This window comes from Echinococcus granulosus, assembly GCF_000524195.1.
Source record: "Echinococcus granulosus chromosome Unknown EG_S00037, whole genome shotgun sequence".
Taxonomy (NCBI): Eukaryota; Metazoa; Platyhelminthes; class Cestoda; order Cyclophyllidea; family Taeniidae; genus Echinococcus; species Echinococcus granulosus.
Genome location: NW_020170417.1, coordinates 141,896 through 161,057, shown reverse-complemented (window position 1 = coordinate 161,057; position 19,162 = coordinate 141,896). Strand labels below are relative to the sequence as shown.

Below are 19,162 nucleotides of genomic sequence, written 5' to 3'. Positions count from 1 at the left end.
GTCGCCGGGTGAGCTGGCTTCCGGGCCTTGTCAGTAGCCCTTACCCCTTTTGTACACTATAAATATATGTTCTGCTCGAGTACTATGTACCATTTTTGCCTTAAGGGAAGTTGTGGGGCGCTTGCTGCGTAGCTCTGTGTGTTCTAAAATGAACTACATGTTAGGGTTAATCCTCAGAACATCGCATAAGCGACGTTTCCATACATGCATTGGTTTAAGTGAGTAAATTCTCATGAAGTTGTAAAAACGATACATGCAGACTCTTCATGGCAAGTGTACAATTTGTTGGCATTAATTCCCCCTAATTCGTCACACGCATGGGGTGCGTTTGCGTTGCTAAGCTTCACCAGTTTGAGCGTCATTAAAATGGAACAGAAGTTTTATTTCTCCAGAAAATTTACGACCAAAGCAAGCATGCTTGTTCGCTGTTAATTCACCGTGTCATTCAGGTTTTTCACTATCAACAGGAAAGTACTTGATATCACCCTCAGGGTTCGTGAAGTGTAGAGCGTGATATACAAGTTCTTCTATTGTACATCGCAAACTGGAAGTAACCGTGTCTTGGACTGACATAATCTTTGCATCCGTTTCGTCCAGTTGGGCCTTTGGGTTTGATCTCAACCACCCTAAGCTCGCCTTACTCTCGTGCAGGAGGCATTGAACTTCCTGTTCTTGCAGGTCCAACGCCTTAGCACCTGTTGCCGTACGAAGTAGATAGGCAAAAAACTCAAGATAACGACGATGCTCAAACAGTCTTCTCATGTGCGCGTCTCCGGATAGGGATCTCGCGAACTCTCTGCATGCAGTATACTTGAAATCCGCAGGAAGGCACGTTTTCTTAATATCCACGTGCTTAAGCTGATGCCATCGCGAGTCGAGAACCAGCGTGGCCTTTAGAATTCCGTTTTTATCTACTTCGAAATCAACCATTGCCTCGTGGATGTCACCAAAAGCTGGGCGTAATTCGGTGATGTCAAAGGATCCAAGGAATGTGTTATCTGTTGCTTTAGCACGATCACCTTCGTAAAGCCTCACGGTAAGGTGGGATTGATCGCTATCTGGCATAGTGGAAAAGGTACGACGAAAAGCGCATGGAATAGGGGTATTTCGAGGTATCATAGGTGAAACTACTCGGTGAGGTTGTTCAATCGCAATGGTGTGGTTGGTAACATCATAGACACTGACTGATGTAGGCAATGCTTTTGCAAGTTGTGCGGCATACAGTGCTGCTCCGTAGGCGACAGTCTCTTCGGAATGAAGTCTCTTATTAATTTGCCTTTTGTGAAACTTTTCTCGTAGAAGTAAATCAACCTTGGGTATCCGTGCAGAGCCTCCAAGTATAACCACATCTTTGATATCATCAATATTGAGATCGGCTAGCTGAATAGCCTCGTCAATGGGTTCCATAGCGGTCTTGAAAAGGTCCTGACACATGTCCTCGAAGTGGGCTCTTGTGATAACCACTCTGATGGGGATATCAGGCAAGACACCACGAATAATCAGTTCTGATTCTAAGTTGGAGCTCAGATCGCGTTTACAACGCTCACAAATGAGACGGAGCAGATTGTATGTTTTCATATTCAAGTATGGATCTTGATTGTATTGTTTGACAATTAACTCAGCCACGGAGGCGGTAAAACGATCAGTTATTCCATTTCCACTCACTTTCTGACTACCTGCACTTCCCAAAATTCTCACTTCGCTCTTACTGACGCTTGCAACTGTAACGGCGACGTGTCCACCACCGAAATCATAGAAGAGTACATTCAATGGCTCTTCTTTGGCGCTGAATGCATAAACAAAAGCAGCCGCTGTTGTTTCATTTAACATGGCTGCGACTCGTACCCCTGCAATTTCAGCCGCGTCCAACGTGGCTTGGCGTTGAGCGTCCTTGAAACAGGGAGGAACAGTGATGACCACATCTTTTACCGACTGTTTAGCCGTATGTGTGATTACCTCCCTCATTTTATTGACCAAAACAGCGACTATTTCCTCAGCATAGAATTGGCCGTTGATTAATGGACGACCAGCATCACCAATATCTGAGGTGACTTGGTACGTGATGTTACTGAGCTGTTCCTCTACTTCGAAATACCGTTTGCCCAGAAGGCTCTTCATCCTGCTAATGGTTTGATGCGGTTCCTGTACTGATTGCATGCGTGCAGTAGTGCCCACCAGTCGGGCATTGTTCACGAAGGCCACGTAACTGGGGATGGAGTAGCAGCAGTAGCTATAACCCTCAAAATCGGGAACTATTCTTACCCGACCGTCGTGGGGTTTATAGAGACCCACACGACAGAAACTGTCGCCCAAATCTATGGCCACTGGTGAATTCATTGGCAATCTCTCTATTCATTTGGTTGCCAAAGTGCAATGTTTCTAGGCAAATTAATGTCACCGTCATGCAGCAATCACGTGATAGGATCAATCATCTTCGAGGTCAAATACTTTTAAATACTTTTACGTTTGCAGCGCATGTAAAACATCACGAAGTCCATCTATGTCTCCCAATATTGTTTTTCCAGCTTTCATCTCCAGAAGTAACCAGGGCGCCACAAACTACCCTTCTTGATGATCTTCCTAAAAATGACCTGGAGATAATTCTTCTAGCGTTTTTTGCCTCCATACCTTTAAAAACTGTGGAAGAATCTTACAACACCTAAGGCTTATGCAGTGAAAGTCATTGGAATCAGATTGAGCCATTGCCTCCATTACGGCGTAGGCGATCGACGCGAAATTAAGGTCTATAACAGCAGATTCTGCGGGCGGTTTGCTCTCGACTATCAGCACTTCTAAAACTCTGATGCTAAGGTCAACATTGCCGCAAACGACATGCTTATCCAGTAGAGATTTACCGATTCTGACGCTGCTGACTCCATGGAAGAAACGGTAAATCTACTAAGCGTTGGAATGCTTCCGAAACGACTCGAAAGTCACGTGTGTGTTGCCTTTTTTCTGTCTTGGCTCTACACTATTTTTCTGGTGACAAATCTGCCCCGTGTGACCCCTGAGGTGTCGAATGCGGTTCTATTAACGATCTAGCTAGGACGTCGTTAATGTCTTTTATCCCGCGTCAAATCTAGCCTCTTTTCCAACTTTGTGATAGATTTTTTTTGTTGTATCAAGTGGAATTGTTTATGATCACTTCTTCACCAATTGGATTTGGCGATAGAATGTATGCTCTACAGCACAATGTTTACCATTACCAGCTCTTCAGTCTCCACGGTTTTTATCGCCATCTTGGTGGCGTGTACACTTGCCCGCACCTACAGTTCCTCAGCCTTGATGTGAGCTAATAAGAAACCACTAAGTCTGTGCTTGACTCAGAGAGCTATCACCCCTCTATTCTAAGCAGAATGTATTTAGGCCTCAGCTTAAAAGAGAGGAGAAAATCAGTTCCTTTTCAGTTTTATTCGTCAAAATATCTAAATCCAGGGCTTACCTGTACAAAACCTGGTCACAACTGGAAGACGACCTATGACAGTTGGGGTTCAATCATTTCAGCGATTTCTGTCTTTGCGAGATAGGCGACCATACTCTTGGTGGCCTAGAGCTGCTAAAAAGGAGGCTGGCTTTCTCTGTCACCTCGCTAATTTTATCCTCCACCTCAGCCAGCGTAGCTCGTTGATGTTTCGAGAGCCATGCGAAGAAGTTAGCCGTGCAACCGTGAATGTAGTGTCGGTCCGCCTCATTCATATTCATATCTGGTGCCTGAGTGGTCAGTCGCAGATCGCAGATCAACTTTTCCAAATGCCTGCGTCGCTCCTTCAACGTCATCACACTTGTATCACCCGCTAACATGCTGGTGAAACGCCTCTTGGCAGTGCTCTTCATCGGAGCACTTAGTCCCGTCTTCTTCACATCTAGAAGTTCATCTAACCACTTCACCTTAAGAATACCGCTTGAGGTCAAAATCAGCTCCACTGTTGCGGTGTTTGTGAGAGGTTGCAGTTTAGTTACTTTAAAGCTTCCAAGATATCGGTTATCGGATGCCAGTGCACGTGAGCCATCATACAACCGAACCTCGAGATGCGGTTCAAGGGAAGTCGGAGACTTGGATAGAACAACACGTACGATGCAGGGGATTGGTGTGTTGGAACTTATCAGGGTATGGCAAATACCCTTCGACTGTTCTATGCCAATAGCGTGAGCTAGGACGTCACAAACGTCAAGAGGATTATGAGAAAAATTCGTCATTCGAGCAGCGTACAGCGCTGCACCGACAACAACGGTCTCCTCACTATGGAAGGTTTTATTTAGTTCCCTGTGGTGGAAGATGTTTCGTAAAAGGGTTTGAAGATGAGGCATACGAGAAGCCCCACCAAGGATCACGACATCATCGATATCATCTGTAGAGAGATTTGCAACGCTTAGTGCTTCTGTAACAGGTTTTACGGCGCTTTCAAAAAGCTCCCAACACATCGAAGTAAACTCTGTCTGCGTAAGAGATCTTGCGAATGTGAGGGGAGCGCCTAACTTTGTCATCATAATTGTGGTATCTTGGGCATAGCTGAGAATTCGTTTTGCTCGTTCGCATGCAAGTCGAAGACGCATGAAGTTCCAACCACTTTCCCTCATATTAACACCTCGTGTTCTTTCGGATTCCTCTGCCAATTTAGTTGCTACACACTCGTCGAAGTTATCCCCACCCACGGCGACGGTTCCAGCAGTCCCAAGCACTCTGCATTGAGTAGAAGTGATTTTACAAACGGAGACATTCACATGGCCCCCTCCTAGATCGTAGAACACCACGTTCTTAGAGTCTTTTAAAGTACCAGTATTATGAGCAGCGTAGACAACTGACGCTGCCGTGGTCTCGTTAAGAAGATGCACCCTGTAGAAGCCCGCGATTTCTGCAGCATTTACAATAGCTTCTCGTTGAGCGTCGTTGAAGCATGCAGGCACAGTGATAAATGTCGTGTTCACGTGACGCTCCATCCTTTCTTCAGCCATCTCGCGCAGTCGACTCAACAGCATTGCTGCAATCTCCTCAGTTAGGTACTGATTCTCACAGAACTTCAAACGCTCACTCTCTCCATCACAGGAAATTTTGGTTTGACAGCAGAGTCCAGCAGTAAGACTTGTCACATCGGATGGACGTCTACCGAGGAGGCGTTTAATCCAACAAACGCTGTGACTTGGATTTCTTATCGCCTCTGCACGAGCTAGATTTCCAACAAGAGGCGAATTGGCATTGAAGGCGACGTAACTATGAATGTATCTACGTAGGCAATCGCCAACACTGGAATCTGTAAAGATAACCACCTCTTCAGTGACGGGGTCATAGATGGCACAGCGGCAGTAGGTGTTACCATAGTCAATTGCTAGTGGTGGGAGACGCTTTAAGCTTTGGTGCATGACAAGTTCTTACCGCGGTCTTCTTCCACCTTTTCCCTTCTTTCTACAGCAATCGATTTGACCAGTGTAGCCAACATCAGCTGACTTGAAATGTCAAGAACTTTAAAAGGAAAAACTTTCTACACTAGCGTGACCGAAACTTTAAACATGATTTCGACCTCTCAAATCAGTTTTGGTGTGTGATTTCGCACTCAAAGTGGAACTGCAGAGCAGAAGCATAACCTAAGACGAAGGAAGGTCCTGTGTAATTCAAAGACAGTTGTCAAAGTCAAGTCAAACAAATGTAAGGCAGAACTAACTAACCGCTGTCTTGAGTCTGTGCTTAAAACTCTTGTCTCTATAATTCACATCTCATGCATTTTGAAGGTCAATTACAACCACTCCTATTCGTTATCTACATAAACCTGCATTTGTTTGAACTCCGTTTCCTACCTCCAGTCAATTACCTAGCCAAGCAAGCTGTCAAATGAATTGCTTATTGTTTCAGAAGCATCTCAAATGCTCCATCCTTCCATTTGACACCCTCCCAAAAGCTGGAAAGATACATCCTATTACCTGTTAGAGACACGACTGAATCCAACTAGTGAAGGAAATACGAGTAAAATATTTGTTACCCCAAGCACTCAGGTCAGAAAACCACGATGTCAAATGTGTGACACCAGTCAGATACCGAATGCGCAAGTAATTCTTTTTCACATTCGCTAAATGCATCGAGGAAGTTCTGCGGATTATGTGCTAAACATTTATTGAAACAACTACGAACCACTGCTGACAGACAATTTTAGTTACAAGTCGTCAGTGAACATAGAATTCCAATCGCGAAGGAAGGCTTCCTCCAACTGCCGGCGCAGTGGCTTCTCTTTATTTGGGCCCACTGCATCACCTTCACCATTGATGACCAGGCCTGCGCCTCCGCTAAATTTGAAGTAATCTCCTGACCAATTTGACGTTCCTTCAATCAAAAATCAACGGAATGGTTATACGTCCCCTGTTTATAAAATGTCACCAGCGCCATTTAAGCTCACCAATGTAGAGGGTCTTATCAGTCACCATATACTTGCTGTGATTCACTCGCGCAAACGGAATGGATTTCTGCTCCGATGTCAACGAAGGCACTACAAAGAATCGCTGGAGAGGCGAAGTACACCAACTCAAGTGTGCTGCTAATAATCCTAAGTAGCCGGATGGGTTGGTCAAAACTCACGATTCTAATTCTGGCGCCGTTGGCTCCATTCAAGGCGCGAAGGGACTCCATGTATTGACGCTGTTTAGGTGGGGTGTGGTCCCATTCACTTATGAGGATGCGCACCTCCACATTATTCTCCATGGAAGCCTTCACTAGTGCATTAACCAACGCAGGCCAGTACCTAGGCGAAATTGTGGCAAGTGGACAAGTGGCCTTGTCTCCTTCATCGACTGATTAGCAGAAGACAGCAATCTTATAGAGGGAGCTATTCAAATTTGAGACTACAGCGAAATCCCCACTTCCCGTCAGTGAAATGATTTCTGATTTATCAGGGCAGAAGTTACTAATATTTTCCAGGGAGTTTCCCATACAAAGAGGTGAAAATATCTCCCATAACATAGATCAACTGTAAATAGGGTACTCACTTATGTGGTTTGCCCGTGTACGATTGGATGAGTGGTTGGAAGGCCATGACAGAAACGTAGATGAAGGAACTCGCAGAATCGATCACATGAAGGATGGTTTCCAAGTCGTCCTCACGTCCTGTCGGGCTGAGAGGTGGAGGTGACATCTGGAAGACAAGACTACGCCGCTAAATACTCACCAGGCACGTTTCGGCAAACAACCTACTAATGACTGAACATTTTCTAGTAACTTTAAAGAAGCAAATACTTTGGCATGCAGCACGATAAAAGATACACCATTGTGCGATGTTCCTCAACTCACCGAAATATAGACTTCTGCAGGTATTCCATTCATCATTAGGCGCATGGGATTTGATCGGTTGTAGATGGTTGTGTACTCTGGACTCCAGTTAATCGGAAAGTCAATGTCTGATCGTGCAACGTAGTCAAAGGCACCAATTATTTTGGCCAAATCTGTCGCAAGGGTTCGACAAAATCTTAATAGTACGCCAATCTCCTTCACCTGAAAAGTGAGCAAATGACTTGGGAATAGGTTGATGAATAAATTTAAGTAAATGTTGTTTTCGATACTCTCAAAGTACCTGTGTTAACGACCTCCAATCCATATTGGCACTGCCAAGGTAGCCGTGCGAATTGTCGACTGCCCAGAGTTTGGCGTGCTGAACGCCTGCTGAGAGCATTTTAGCAACATCCAAATACTCTACTTTTGCTCCTTGAAAAAGGAAAAACATAGGGATTACCTTGAACTTACACATTGTCGAGACACAAGCCTTGCCAAATTACCTGCTGCAATTAGTCTGTCCAAATCATTGTCGGAGCCTCGTGGACCACTCGTGACAATATTGACGTTGATGTTTCCACTCTTTGTCAGTAACTTTTGGAATATATTTTCACCCTAAGGAAAAAATGCTCAACTTTCATAAATTCCAGCATCGTATTCCCTCAAACTTTGCATAATTTGAGGCAACTCAAACGGTAGTATTTGTTGAATTGGATTTCGGGGAAAAAATCAGCATCCTTCTTCTGCTTTTGAGAAATTGGAGAGGAACACTGCACTGCTGTAGCCCATTCACGAGACAATGAATAGCGCAAACGAGTCCCACAAGTCATCTCCGGAGGTAGAAGCTTACTTTGACAAAAAAGGTACATCCAGACTGGAATCCAGATGCTTTACTAAATTGAGATAAGAGGATCTGGGCGTCACATATATGTGACGCTGAGAGCAAGCATGTTAATTATTTGCAAACTATTACATTTCCCATGGGTATTCAGACATGGCCACGACAGAAATACAATGCCTCGTGGCACCGAGATCAGTGCTAACCTGGTAGGCAGAGGAGGAGTTATAAACGTCTTCACGCAGCATCGACCAATAGAATGATGCGATTGAGACGTTTTCCTGAGCATTGTAGAGCAGCATATCCCACGCGAAGGCGGTAGAAATGAAACTAGGTGCAGAGGACGGGTAGACCAGTCCTTCGGGAAGACTCTCAGTCAAGAAGGCAGTGCAGCTCTCCAAATCGGTTTCAGCAAACTTCGATGTCGCACCGGCAAACACCGCGATGAGGGGACTGACGAAGGTGGATGAAATGCTGACGACTACGGCGAACACCAGCACGAGTGTTGAAATGTTCATTTTCACCTAACCTGTGGGAAAAAAGATATCCTGCATACTACCGAGTTCTCAGGAGGAAATCGACTACCACAATCCGGATTAAGTATCGCATTGACAAACTCAAAAATTAGCATAAAGGAGGAAGTATTCTCAGATCCAGGAGACCTTCAATCCAATTTTATCGCCGGACATTAGACCAATCTGCTTATGATGAATCACGCGGGGTGACAGTGGCTGTAAAACACCAGGATGGACTTACCGTCACCGGGCTGATAGAATGGGGAAATCGAGCCTACCAGCTGGCCAAAAATGGCACATCACGGGCCAGTCAACTGCCCGGACATAGTTTACGCGCACCAATCAGACTCCCCCTTTATTTGTGCACATAACAGCGCTATCCGAAGGCCTTGAGTTTTAACCTTCGATTTGATGACGTAGTAACAAAAACATTAATGGGACATTTTATTCATTGACTCAGTCTTCGTTGACGAGACGGAGACGTCGCGAATAAATAGCTGCCAATTTAGGCATATTTTGGCTTTGAAGGAGAATAAGATTTTTTGGTAAATAAGAATGACATTCTTTTAAACAACCACTTGAAGTAATTTACAAAATCCGAACTAGCATGGCTCCATTGTATCCTTCTGGTAATCGGATGGTAAGAGGCTGGAATGTCTCCGTGTATTGAGGAATCTGACATGATTAAGTGTCAATTTGTTAATATAATTTAACCCATTATACATTTTTACAAAGGTTATTCACAAACCTAAAACATCTTCGTTTCGATTACTTTTAACAACTCCTCTTTATGCGTTTTATTCCTGAATACCCTAGAAGGTGTTAAATTTTCCATCCTCGTTCTATTTCTACTCATTGTTAGGTACTGACTTTTAAGTAACCCGTGAGCACTCAAGGATCTAGACCAATAAGTGTTGTAAATACGCGAGAATGGATTCGCTCAAGGACTCCAGTAGGTAGTCTGTAGGCGGTGTACGCACTACATACGTCCAGCTTACTAAGGCTTGTCGGTACCGCGGTACTACCCACTGAGTTCTTTACCTCCGACTCCTCTAAACGTAAACTTGATGGCCTGCATGCTCTCATTTAGAAAAATTACTCTGTACAAAAAGGGCTAAGCAAGAATGTACATGAATTTTGTCCTTTTCGAGAAAAATTTAATGACAAATCATCAGTAAAGGTTTACGTAGCTCAGAACTTCATAAGCCTTCGACACAACAACGACTTATTTTTAGTGACGCTGCACATCCCTAAGAGTCGAAGTAAAAGGCAAATAATAACCCTTTCCCCCTAAGTAAATGCAAAAAATACCTTCAAATGCCTGAATCCTCCGAAAAACCTTATATTTTCATAAAGTTGCTTATGTATCAAGTAAAATAGCAATGCCTTCATATGTCATTTGACTCTGGGTCGGATTAGGTGGGCACATAATACTCCACCACTTGTATTTTTGCTCAGAGTCATGACTTCTCAACCGTTTAAGTATCCTCAGCTCTTCTGCCATACTATTACGACTTTCTACGACCTCAGAGGCGACTCGGGGTGTGACGGATGTTGCCTACAGTATTTTCATTAGTGAAAATGGATATTTGTTATTGAACGCCTAAATCCTAGGAAAGAATGATGCTTCATGTGGGTTAAACAAGCAGTTTTCGCACACTTGTTAGTGAGTAGGGTGAAAATATCTAGTGGGTTTCAGCTTCTTGCCCGAATTCTTTTCGATAAACCATGGATTTATGATCCTTACTCTATCCTTGGTAACCGGTAGAGAGACGCTAATTAGCCTCGAGTGATAGCCCCTTGTAAAAACAACTGCGGAGTGCAAAAAGGTCATGCAAGGCGGAAGTTGGAACCATTCAAAGACAGCGAAAGACGGAGTCTGCGCTGCTCTGTTGTAATCCAATAGACTACAGTAGAAGGGCATGAAATTAGTAATAAAAAGCTGTGGACATTTTATACTTGTGGGGTGCAACTGCTTCTAAGCTATTATATTGCATTTTCAAATTTCATCACACTACAGGTGGGATTAGGGAGCTAAAACTTGAGTAGAGAGATGGATGTGGAAAATGTACGTTCATATGAGCAGACAATTTTAGTGAATAGCAAAATAAACTCTGCGTTAGCGGTTCAGGTAACGCTTATGTTGATTATGCTAGTATCTACCAATGCCTCATGACGCTTTTGGTAGTGTGATGCTTTATTTACATGTGCGTTAAATTTCGGTGCAGCTTAAGACCCTGTACGTTGCATTTCTGCTTGTCGGCCTATCCTATAGACCATATTAGCAGCATTTCAGCCCTCCTATACGTTGGTAATGTAGCTGCTGCCAAACGACTGCGGCCTATTTCGACTGAAATGAAGGTTTGGAGAGCTACATTATTTAGTGAAACATATCTTTAATCCGTGTGTTCCCAGCTATACAAAGAGGTCTGTTGGAAACCAGAATGCGGTTTTAAATTAGAGCTGGTTCTGTTACAAATGAATCGAGAAGTCAGCAGCCCATATGTGTCAGAATATGCACTCAGCATGTGTACCAATATGCACAAACGTTAAACAAGAAGGATTTCTGTAGTAGGCTTTGCAGAATTTTAATTACCAATGAAGTAACTCCTTATTGCCAATACAGTATTTACAAAGGGAGATTCAGACTCGAGTTCTTCGTTTTAAATACAAATATTGCTGCAATATAGGAAATTCTATTCCTAATATGCCTTTTACTCAACTAGCTTTCTAAACTAAACAAAGTTAAATACAATTCGTGTACTTAAAATGCTGTACTATACTATAGACGAAAATAATTTATTTATACAATTGCACCAAGGTGCAGAATTTTGAATGCCGAAGGCGTCACTAGTGCGAATCAGGTGGTATGCTACGGCATCGTTTATGCGTCCAAGCAACTTTTGCTAAAGGTCTCCGCACCTCTGCTGTTATTCAGAAGCAGCCTGCTCGTGACCGCCAAAGAAGGAGGAGGAAAATGCCACCTCCTTTTCATAGCTTGCCATTTTACGATGAGGATCCACTGAAGACTCTCAAAATTGAGCACCTCTTTCCTACGAGTATTCCTGGATCGTGGGGAACAACTAATGTCAGAACTACAGAGAAGTTGTAAGTATGCTATGGAACTTTTCGCAACACATATCCTGACGTATTTTTTATTAAATCATTACATTTTCCTCATGACACCTGCATTACTTTTTTGAATTTTCTTGTTTAATCATACCTCCATGTAACTTTAGCTACAAAATCGGACGGGCTTTGAAAGTTCAGCCTACCCTTTTTGAAAAACTGAAAGAACTTTACTACCACGAAAGAAACTTGTGGTATCACCGCCTCGACCTTCCTCTCAACTGTACAAACACCCTCGACTTTTCCCAGTACATCACTCGAACCAATGTGCGTTCCCTCAAAGAGCTCACTCCAACCTACTCTGCGCCGACAAACCTAGATATCAATATCATCAAAAATCGGGTTCAAGAATTCCTGACTTTGTGCCCTCTGCAGCCTAATTCGTCTTCCAAGGAGCGACAGGAATTTCTAGGCTCTTTCATGGAATGTATTTACTCTGTTTTGGTTGAGTACTGCGACCAAAGCCACTTGCGCACCAGAGCCACTCAGGCGGACGTGGGTGCCAAGGTGGAGACCTTTTTCAAACGATCTGGTTTTGCGGACCTCTACGACACTGAACGTATTAAAAATGAATGTCTGTCGGAGGGTGTCTGGGAGGCAACTGAGGACGCAATTCTGGATGCAGAAGAGTTGCTCCGCTTCCGCATTTGTGGGAAGTTGGCGTGGCAAATTCGTACGGATTCACCCCTTCCACCAGTAAGCTTATACCGTTTCGTTGGTTTGGTGGCTTAATATGTAAAAGTACAATTGAATTCCACTATAAGCTGAGAAACCAGGTTATGAGATGGTCAGATCTTTCGGATCAACCCTAGTGCATGTTATTGATGCACTTTTAACTGAATTTTTGCTTGTATTTTGCCATTTGACAAGGTTTAGTATAACACTCTCTGTTTACACTGTTTTTATCCCTATGCGTATTTCGGTTCACCATTCAATTCTTTCAAATTTGCAGTAAGGTGTCTAGGTAACTACATTTGCAAAAACTTTTCAAAACTACCATGAGGTCAATACTTCGTATCACTCAATTTTTGTGTCATTCATTCACGCTAGCCATCTATGTTACTTTTTTTGGATTTTACTAACAGAAAAATAAGCTTAGCTTTTACGCCAGTAATTCTCCCTCTCGGTTCTTTTTTTGAATTATGACGGCAGCATATCTTTCTCGCCGTCCGATGCCCAATTAGAAGAAAGTTTTAGGTCCAAGGCTATCAAGTTCCTTTAACCAGTACCTTTCTCAAAAAGGGAAGACAAGTCTTCTTGTATTATAGCAAATGGGACCACCAGATCGTAATACAGGTAAACTGTTGGAGTTTAAAACAATGAAATGGGTGTGGGATGCTTTCGATTCGAGAATAGTTGTATTTTTTATGCATTTTTGAGCAGCAATCGAATTGACCAGTTCGCTATTGCAAGTGTTGGTACCATGTTAGACCAATAAAATATCTGGGCTGTTGTAGTCAACTTATCTCTAGTTCTCTGGTAGCCAACTTGTTAAGATTGTAGAATGTTTTTCTCTTTTCACCTAGTTCGTTGCTGCATCAGAAGGGGTTTGCTTTGAGGACAGACTGCCACCGGACGGTAAGCTCTATCGGCCCGAGGTCTTTGGTCTCGACCCCATCGATCACTACGATTTCAGCTGTCTACCCTTCGTCAACTCCATGTACTCACCTGAGTACATTCGTTCTGTGGCTGGTAAGACTCCGGGTCTAACATCTTGAGGATGTTTCGTTGTGTTTGAGCTCTATCTGAAGACTGTGGATCCCTACCAATAGATTCACTGATAACTGAATTGTGAACGTTAATACCAATTAGGTTATTATTGGTATGGCGAGACCGCTGTATTGTCGAGCTGTGCAGCATACAAGCAGCACTGGTGTCACAAGCAGAGTCCAATATCCTCCTCGATAGTGCGCCATCAAACTGTGCTCTAAGTTTGGTAATATGCACCTTTACAGAAGCCGCTCGGGAAGTTGGTTTAGTGTCAGGTCACAGAAGTTACTGATGCGTAGAAGAAGAACAACTTGTCCTTATAGACCTCTCACATAACTACCTCTTGTTCAATTCTTCTCTACATAGGCTACTGGCCATCGAGTCCGTTTCTGCCTGAACCGGTGAGTGAAGAGCCTTGTAAATTCGGTCTACTGGGTGTGGTTGACGTGACGCCTTCATCGGAGCAGTGGCACTTTCATTGCACCGATGGCATTGCCCCCTCCGATTCTTTAGCGCGTGAGGCTCTCTCCAATGGTATCCTGGCTGCCTTCGCTTGGACCAGTGCTATGGCCTATAACCAAGGTAGATCTGCGGTTTGGGTTATTCCTGGACATGGATTTGGGGTTGTAGCTTCAAATAGGTGCCTACTAGAATGTTGAGCCATCGAAAATCGGCTGTTTTTGGTTTACGGAAATTTGTCAAAATTGACCTGTAGGTTTTTTAAAATTTATTCTGCTTTTGGTTAGATTAGTGGGTTTGACTGGCTGGTATAATAAGGCTCATGAATTCCTAGACTGGATTTAAGTACCATATTCCGGTGAACACGCCTCTAATTTACCAAATTTAATGCAAATGGTTCAATGGGTTTACAAAGATTCCTCTTTTTATCTAACAGAAAAGAGATGAGTCGATAGATGAGCTGCTGTAGTCTAGAAACAGTCACAGGCAGTATGTGATACTGTCGCTAGTTTTTTAGACTGTCTTCGTGTTGTAAAGCCCTAGCAATGTTCCGTGTTATTGAAGTGGAGATTTAGTAGCAGAAGACGTTTAAGTTGCATCGCTTCACTACGCATTTTTCCCCCTTGTTTTGTTCTCTTTCCCACCACAATGGTAAAAATCCCTGGTCTGACTATAGTGATGTCAACAGAAGGGCTGAGAGGCTGGTAACTGTATCGTGAATAAATGAACTGTTCTGTGCAATTACAGCATAATCCAAAAAATGGCTGTTTAACAGCAGGTCTTTATTTCTTCTTCCCCAAGGCTTTACACTCTACAATGAGCTAGAAAGCCCCTTCAGCGTGCAGTTACTACTCTTCGACGCCACCTCGGCCACGTGGCAGCTTATTGCCTACCAGTTGAATTCTCTGTGTGCTCTTTGGAAGGCTCCGGACGCCGGCGACCCCTTCAATCTTCTCTGGAACTCGCCCCGTATTCCTATGTTCACTTCCCCAGCTTCAACGGATCTCGCTTCTAGCCATGAGTGAGTACACATTTCCTTCTCAGGATCATTTACTTAACCCTGAGCATTTGAAAACGCACGAAATATCCAACAGGCATCGTCCAAACTCGGAGGCACTGGAATTGGTGACACGTGCGATGCTGCTCGAGCCGACACAAGTGAAGGCGGAAGCGAATGCTCAGGTGCGCCTAATCCCTAACTCAAGCACCGAGGGGAAGGAAGCAGATGTCACAGCGAGATCGACAGATGATGGAGCAGCCGAGCTAACAGAAGCAGAGCACGCGGCTCTTTTTGCAGTGGAAAGCGAGGAGGCAGCACTAAAGAGCCACCCAATTCGTGCCTTTCCTCACCCGCGACCACATCCAAACGAGGTCTTCTTCCTAAAGGTTCGTTTTTAACCAACCATCACGTCTTTCTACCCCGCCCTACCCATCTACCACTATCTTCTGGTTCCTTGAGGCCATTGATGGAGAACTACTTCAGGAAGTGGGAATTGGAGATAGGTCGAGTTCTAAGTATGCGAAAATTCGTATCTAGTCTTTCAACGATATCTCCATTATTAGTTACTGAATGACTCTCCAAAATTTCCGGCTCAAGTTCGCTACTCCTCCTCTTCTCTAATCAAGCCTGTAGAAGTCCCAGAAATGGGAAATAGCGATGAATTTGGTTTTTGTTGAGCAAGTCAAGCGTCCTTAAGAGTCAAATGACTTTATGGGGAAGGAGGACGAACTCGATGCATTACGACCGCGAGGAGATTGGTCTTATTAGGCCCTGTTTCGTAGCGAAAAATAAAGGGACTACTGCAATTGGTTAAAGAGATGAAGGGAAATGAATGCGGTGTCGAAATCATCACTGAAGAAACAAATCGTCAGTATGCTGTTTTGCTATTGAGCGACGATAATGGAGGCAGAACTATTCTGACGATTTTAATAGGCCATCTGGAATCATGCCACATCTCAGCTGCAATCCAACTTTAAGTCTTACGTCACCGGCATCTCAGAGGAAAGTTTACCACGGCCACTTGAGCGTTTTATTGTTCTACCATGATACACCAACACATCCACTACCAAACTGACCAAAGCAGCTGCTACTCAAAAACTAAACTATAATATGTTCATTCTTAAAAAAATCTTTGTCTGTTTTCGTGTTTTAAATCTAGCTGAGTTGTTTGAGTCACGATTTGATGCAACTAATTACCGCGTCACGTGTTTGTGAAACCTGGCGCCAAATATCAGTGAGCTGTGCATATATGACGGTGACAGGGAACGAATTAAGTCTTTGTGGTGTTTAATGGAGTTCAACCCAAACATCGTTAACGCCATCACCGTTGCTGCCTACTACCTGATGGCTGGTTGATTATTGAGGTGGCAACGTGTGGAAACCGCTAGCTATTTTTTTTTTCCTTTTCGTGGAAATCACTTGGCTCTAGCTCACGGAGAAGGCAGAACTACTGGAGGAGATGCGCGAAAAGATGCCGGCGTTTGGAGGAGCGTTGAGTCCTTTCTACGAAGAGGGCAGCGCTGTGCCGGCAGACATCAGAGAGGCACTACGCCAATTCCGCCTCGATCGGCGAGCTCGGACTCCGCATAGCAAGGTCCTCCGACGTCCGCCGCGGTGGCGATAGGTGCTTTTTGCCCTTGTTTGTGAGCAAAAATCTAGGCCTCAATTATTCTCCACCCTGCCTGTCTCAGTCCTTGTTTGGGTCTGCTGTTGAATGTAAAAGTCGCACAAACTCCGTACTACCGTGTCAAAACCGTCACTTGTGAAGCACAAATTTCCTTACAAGGTATGCCGAGGTAATAAATAGGTTTTGAGACGGTTAAACTAGGCAATGAAAATTCTCTGAATGCTTCGATGGATTCAAGGTGGATTATTGATCGACAGCAGAGGAGTGAGGCATCAGTCCCCATGGCAGTTAACACACTTGAATTGTACGGCTTTGAACAATGACTTGTACGTTGCTCAAGGATGTATTACAGGCTATATATTTTTTGCACTATACATGGAGAAAATGGCTAAAACATGGAAGAAATACGATTGACAAAGTGCTGTAATAATTTCTGTGGTTTCGTTTAATTCTATCTTGTAAATTAGACGTCCATCAGTTGATGATAATATGGGCCTCATTGAGGCCTGCCTCTGATTTCTATGTTCAAGATCGTGCTCTATGTAAAGAATAACATCTCTGGCAAGGTAACTTAGTGTCGAGCAAGTCCAAAGTGTTTTTGTTTATTTTTACATGGTATTGTCAACCTTGTTTCACCTTGCCATCACTTCTGTGAACAGATGAAACATTTACATTGACCTTAAGTTCTTTTGAGAATAAGAGCTTCCTCTGCTTGAAGTGTCTCATTTAAGGTGGACAGAATTGATTAGTAGAAAGTACAGTAAAATCAACTCTGTGATACGTGGAATCAAGGGTTAACGCGTTATCTTCTAGCGTCACATATGTGCGCCAGTCTCGAGTTCCAACCTTAAAACGACAAGTCGCCTACATATAAAACATGCTGGACTGAAAAGGAAGAAAAATTAAAGCTCCAATACTTTGTGTCAGATGGGAACAATGAAGTATTTCCACTGCAGCGCTCAATTGCCCTGCAAGACCCTGCCTGCGAAACTGTTAATGATTGGCTGCTTTTATTTGAGGCTGCCTTCGTGGCAATACAGTAGTATAAGTTCTGGCAAATAAATGCATCGACATGCTTACTATCGAGAGATGGGGAAAATCAGACCCTACATCCAAATTTAGGTTCTCAACGCATTTCGATCATCAAATTGATATTAACCTTGCTAATAACGTTGAATGCGTGGGACTTATACATCTTGAACATATGAAGCACTTATGACACTCAATCAGCTTTAATTTGGTTACGTATTTGACATACTACACTACCAACCGCAGAGGAGGTGCCAAGTAGATTACTGCGTTCTACATCTGGTAACTAGAATTTCAACTCCGATGGCATTGGTTTTGGAGGATCTGAGAGACTGGCAATGAGATTGTCAACTGTACGTTCAGCCATCAACCTTTATGGAAAGAACAAGGGAGGTATTTAATTGGGGCACAAGGAGCATTAATTATATGGAGCAAAGGCTGAACATACCATCGCGTCTCCTCGGTGGCGCTTCCGATGTGTGGCAGGATGAAACAGTTAGGTAGCTTGAGCAGCGGTGAGTTGGAGGGAAGAGGCTCTGGTACAGTAACATCCAGACCCGCACCATACAGCCCGCCAGCTTCAACACCCTTTGTTAGGGCCCGATACAACGCCTCCTGGTCGACCATCGCGCCACGTGCTATGTTTATGAAGACGGCGCCCGCCTTCATCTTACCGAATACCTACAGTCAGCGTAACCATGCAAATGATCTGGATGGGCAACTGGAGCCGAACACAAAAAGCCAGTTTTTCTAACCTCGTCGTTGAAGACACCCCTAAGTTTTTCACCCATAGAGGCGCAGACACAAAGGAAATCAGATTCTTTAAGAAGTTCATTGAAGGAAACGGGTTCTGCTTCAATCGGCGTTCCGTCGGGTTTGGTAAAGAGGAGAACCGGCTGGTAGCCTCCGGGGCGGTGACCCGAAGACGAGTAAATGATACGTTTGGGGGAGAATGCAGCCAGACGAGTTGCAACGGCCTTGCCGATACGTCCAAGACCAAATATTCCGACAACGGAGCTTTTCAGACCCTTTCCACACATCCAGAATGGCTCCCATGCACCCCATTTCCCGGCAGGCACGGTTTCAGACGCTAGTCAAAAAAACGTGGTTGATGGGACGAAAAGATTACCTTCCCTCATTCTACGGGAAACCATGAGCAGTAGGCTGACGGTTAACTCGGCAGTTGCGTCAGTTAAGATTTCAGGAACATAGCCAACGCGAATATTTCTGGCTTTGATTTCTTTAAGGTCTAGGTGATCATAGCCTACCGACATGGTGCTTATAGCCTTGAGATTGCTACCAGCTGCATTCAAAACTTCGGCATCAATTTTGACACCCAAGTGACAAATAAGGCCTTTTACGCCTTTCACACGGCCGACCAGGTGCTGTCGCGGTGGTATGCCCGGACCATTCCAGCACTCGTATTTTAAGCCAAACTTGGTAAGATTTTGTAAAATCTTTTCAGGTAATTTCATCGCTACATATACATCAGTCATAATCGTGTTGACAAAGCAGTCAGCAAACAAGGCGTTTCAAATGGATCAGACGACCTTGAGAAGACTTAAAACAAAATACGTGAGGCAAAAATATGTGGGTATACGATCCA

The 19,162-nt window shown here is 43.9% G+C and overlaps 5 protein-coding genes across 5 annotated transcripts; 1 reads left to right on the top strand and 4 right to left on the bottom strand. All coding sequences in view use genetic code 11, as the record gives it.

Annotated features, from left to right (window-relative positions):
* Positions 1-441: 441 nt before the first annotated feature.
* EGR_05223 (Heat shock protein) lies at positions 442-2,337 on the bottom strand (the record flags this gene model as incomplete). Its single annotated transcript, XM_024494472.1, has 1 exon — positions 442-2,337. The coding sequence occupies one exon, from the start codon at positions 2,335-2,337 to the stop codon at positions 442-444; it is 1,896 nt and encodes a 631-aa protein (XP_024351093.1).
* A 1,158-nt stretch (positions 2,338-3,495) lies between these two features.
* EGR_05222 (Major heat shock protein Bbb) lies at positions 3,496-5,358 on the bottom strand (the record flags this gene model as incomplete). The annotated part of the gene is made up of 1 exon (XM_024494471.1): positions 3,496-5,358. The coding sequence occupies one exon, from the start codon at positions 5,356-5,358 to the stop codon at positions 3,496-3,498; it is 1,863 nt and encodes a 620-aa protein (XP_024351092.1).
* Positions 5,359-6,143: 785 nt separating this feature from the next.
* Positions 6,144-8,605, bottom strand: EGR_05221 (Phospholipase D3; the record flags this gene model as incomplete). The annotated part of the gene is made up of 8 exons (XM_024494470.1): positions 6,144-6,310; positions 6,384-6,486; positions 6,563-6,725; positions 6,970-7,115; positions 7,271-7,471; positions 7,551-7,681; positions 7,753-7,864; positions 8,294-8,605. 8 exons carry the CDS (start codon positions 8,603-8,605, stop codon positions 6,144-6,146), a joined length of 1,335 nt encoding a protein of 444 aa, XP_024351091.1.
* A 2,866-nt stretch (positions 8,606-11,471) lies between these two features.
* On the top strand, positions 11,472-16,524 carry EGR_05220 (hypothetical protein; the record flags this gene model as incomplete). Its single annotated transcript, XM_024494469.1, has 7 exons — positions 11,472-11,710; positions 11,842-12,427; positions 13,258-13,423; positions 13,808-14,023; positions 14,702-14,921; positions 14,995-15,286; positions 16,330-16,524. The coding sequence occupies 7 exons, from the start codon at positions 11,472-11,474 to the stop codon at positions 16,522-16,524; spliced, it is 1,914 nt and encodes a 637-aa protein (XP_024351090.1).
* Positions 16,525-17,842: 1,318 nt separating this feature from the next.
* On the bottom strand, positions 17,843-19,031 carry EGR_05219 (Glyoxylate reductase/hydroxypyruvate reductase; the record flags this gene model as incomplete). The annotated part of the gene is made up of 4 exons (XM_024494468.1): positions 17,843-17,927; positions 18,005-18,237; positions 18,312-18,646; positions 18,686-19,031. The coding sequence occupies 4 exons, from the start codon at positions 19,029-19,031 to the stop codon at positions 17,843-17,845; spliced, it is 999 nt and encodes a 332-aa protein (XP_024351089.1).
* Between the last annotated feature and the right edge of the window lie 131 nt (positions 19,032-19,162).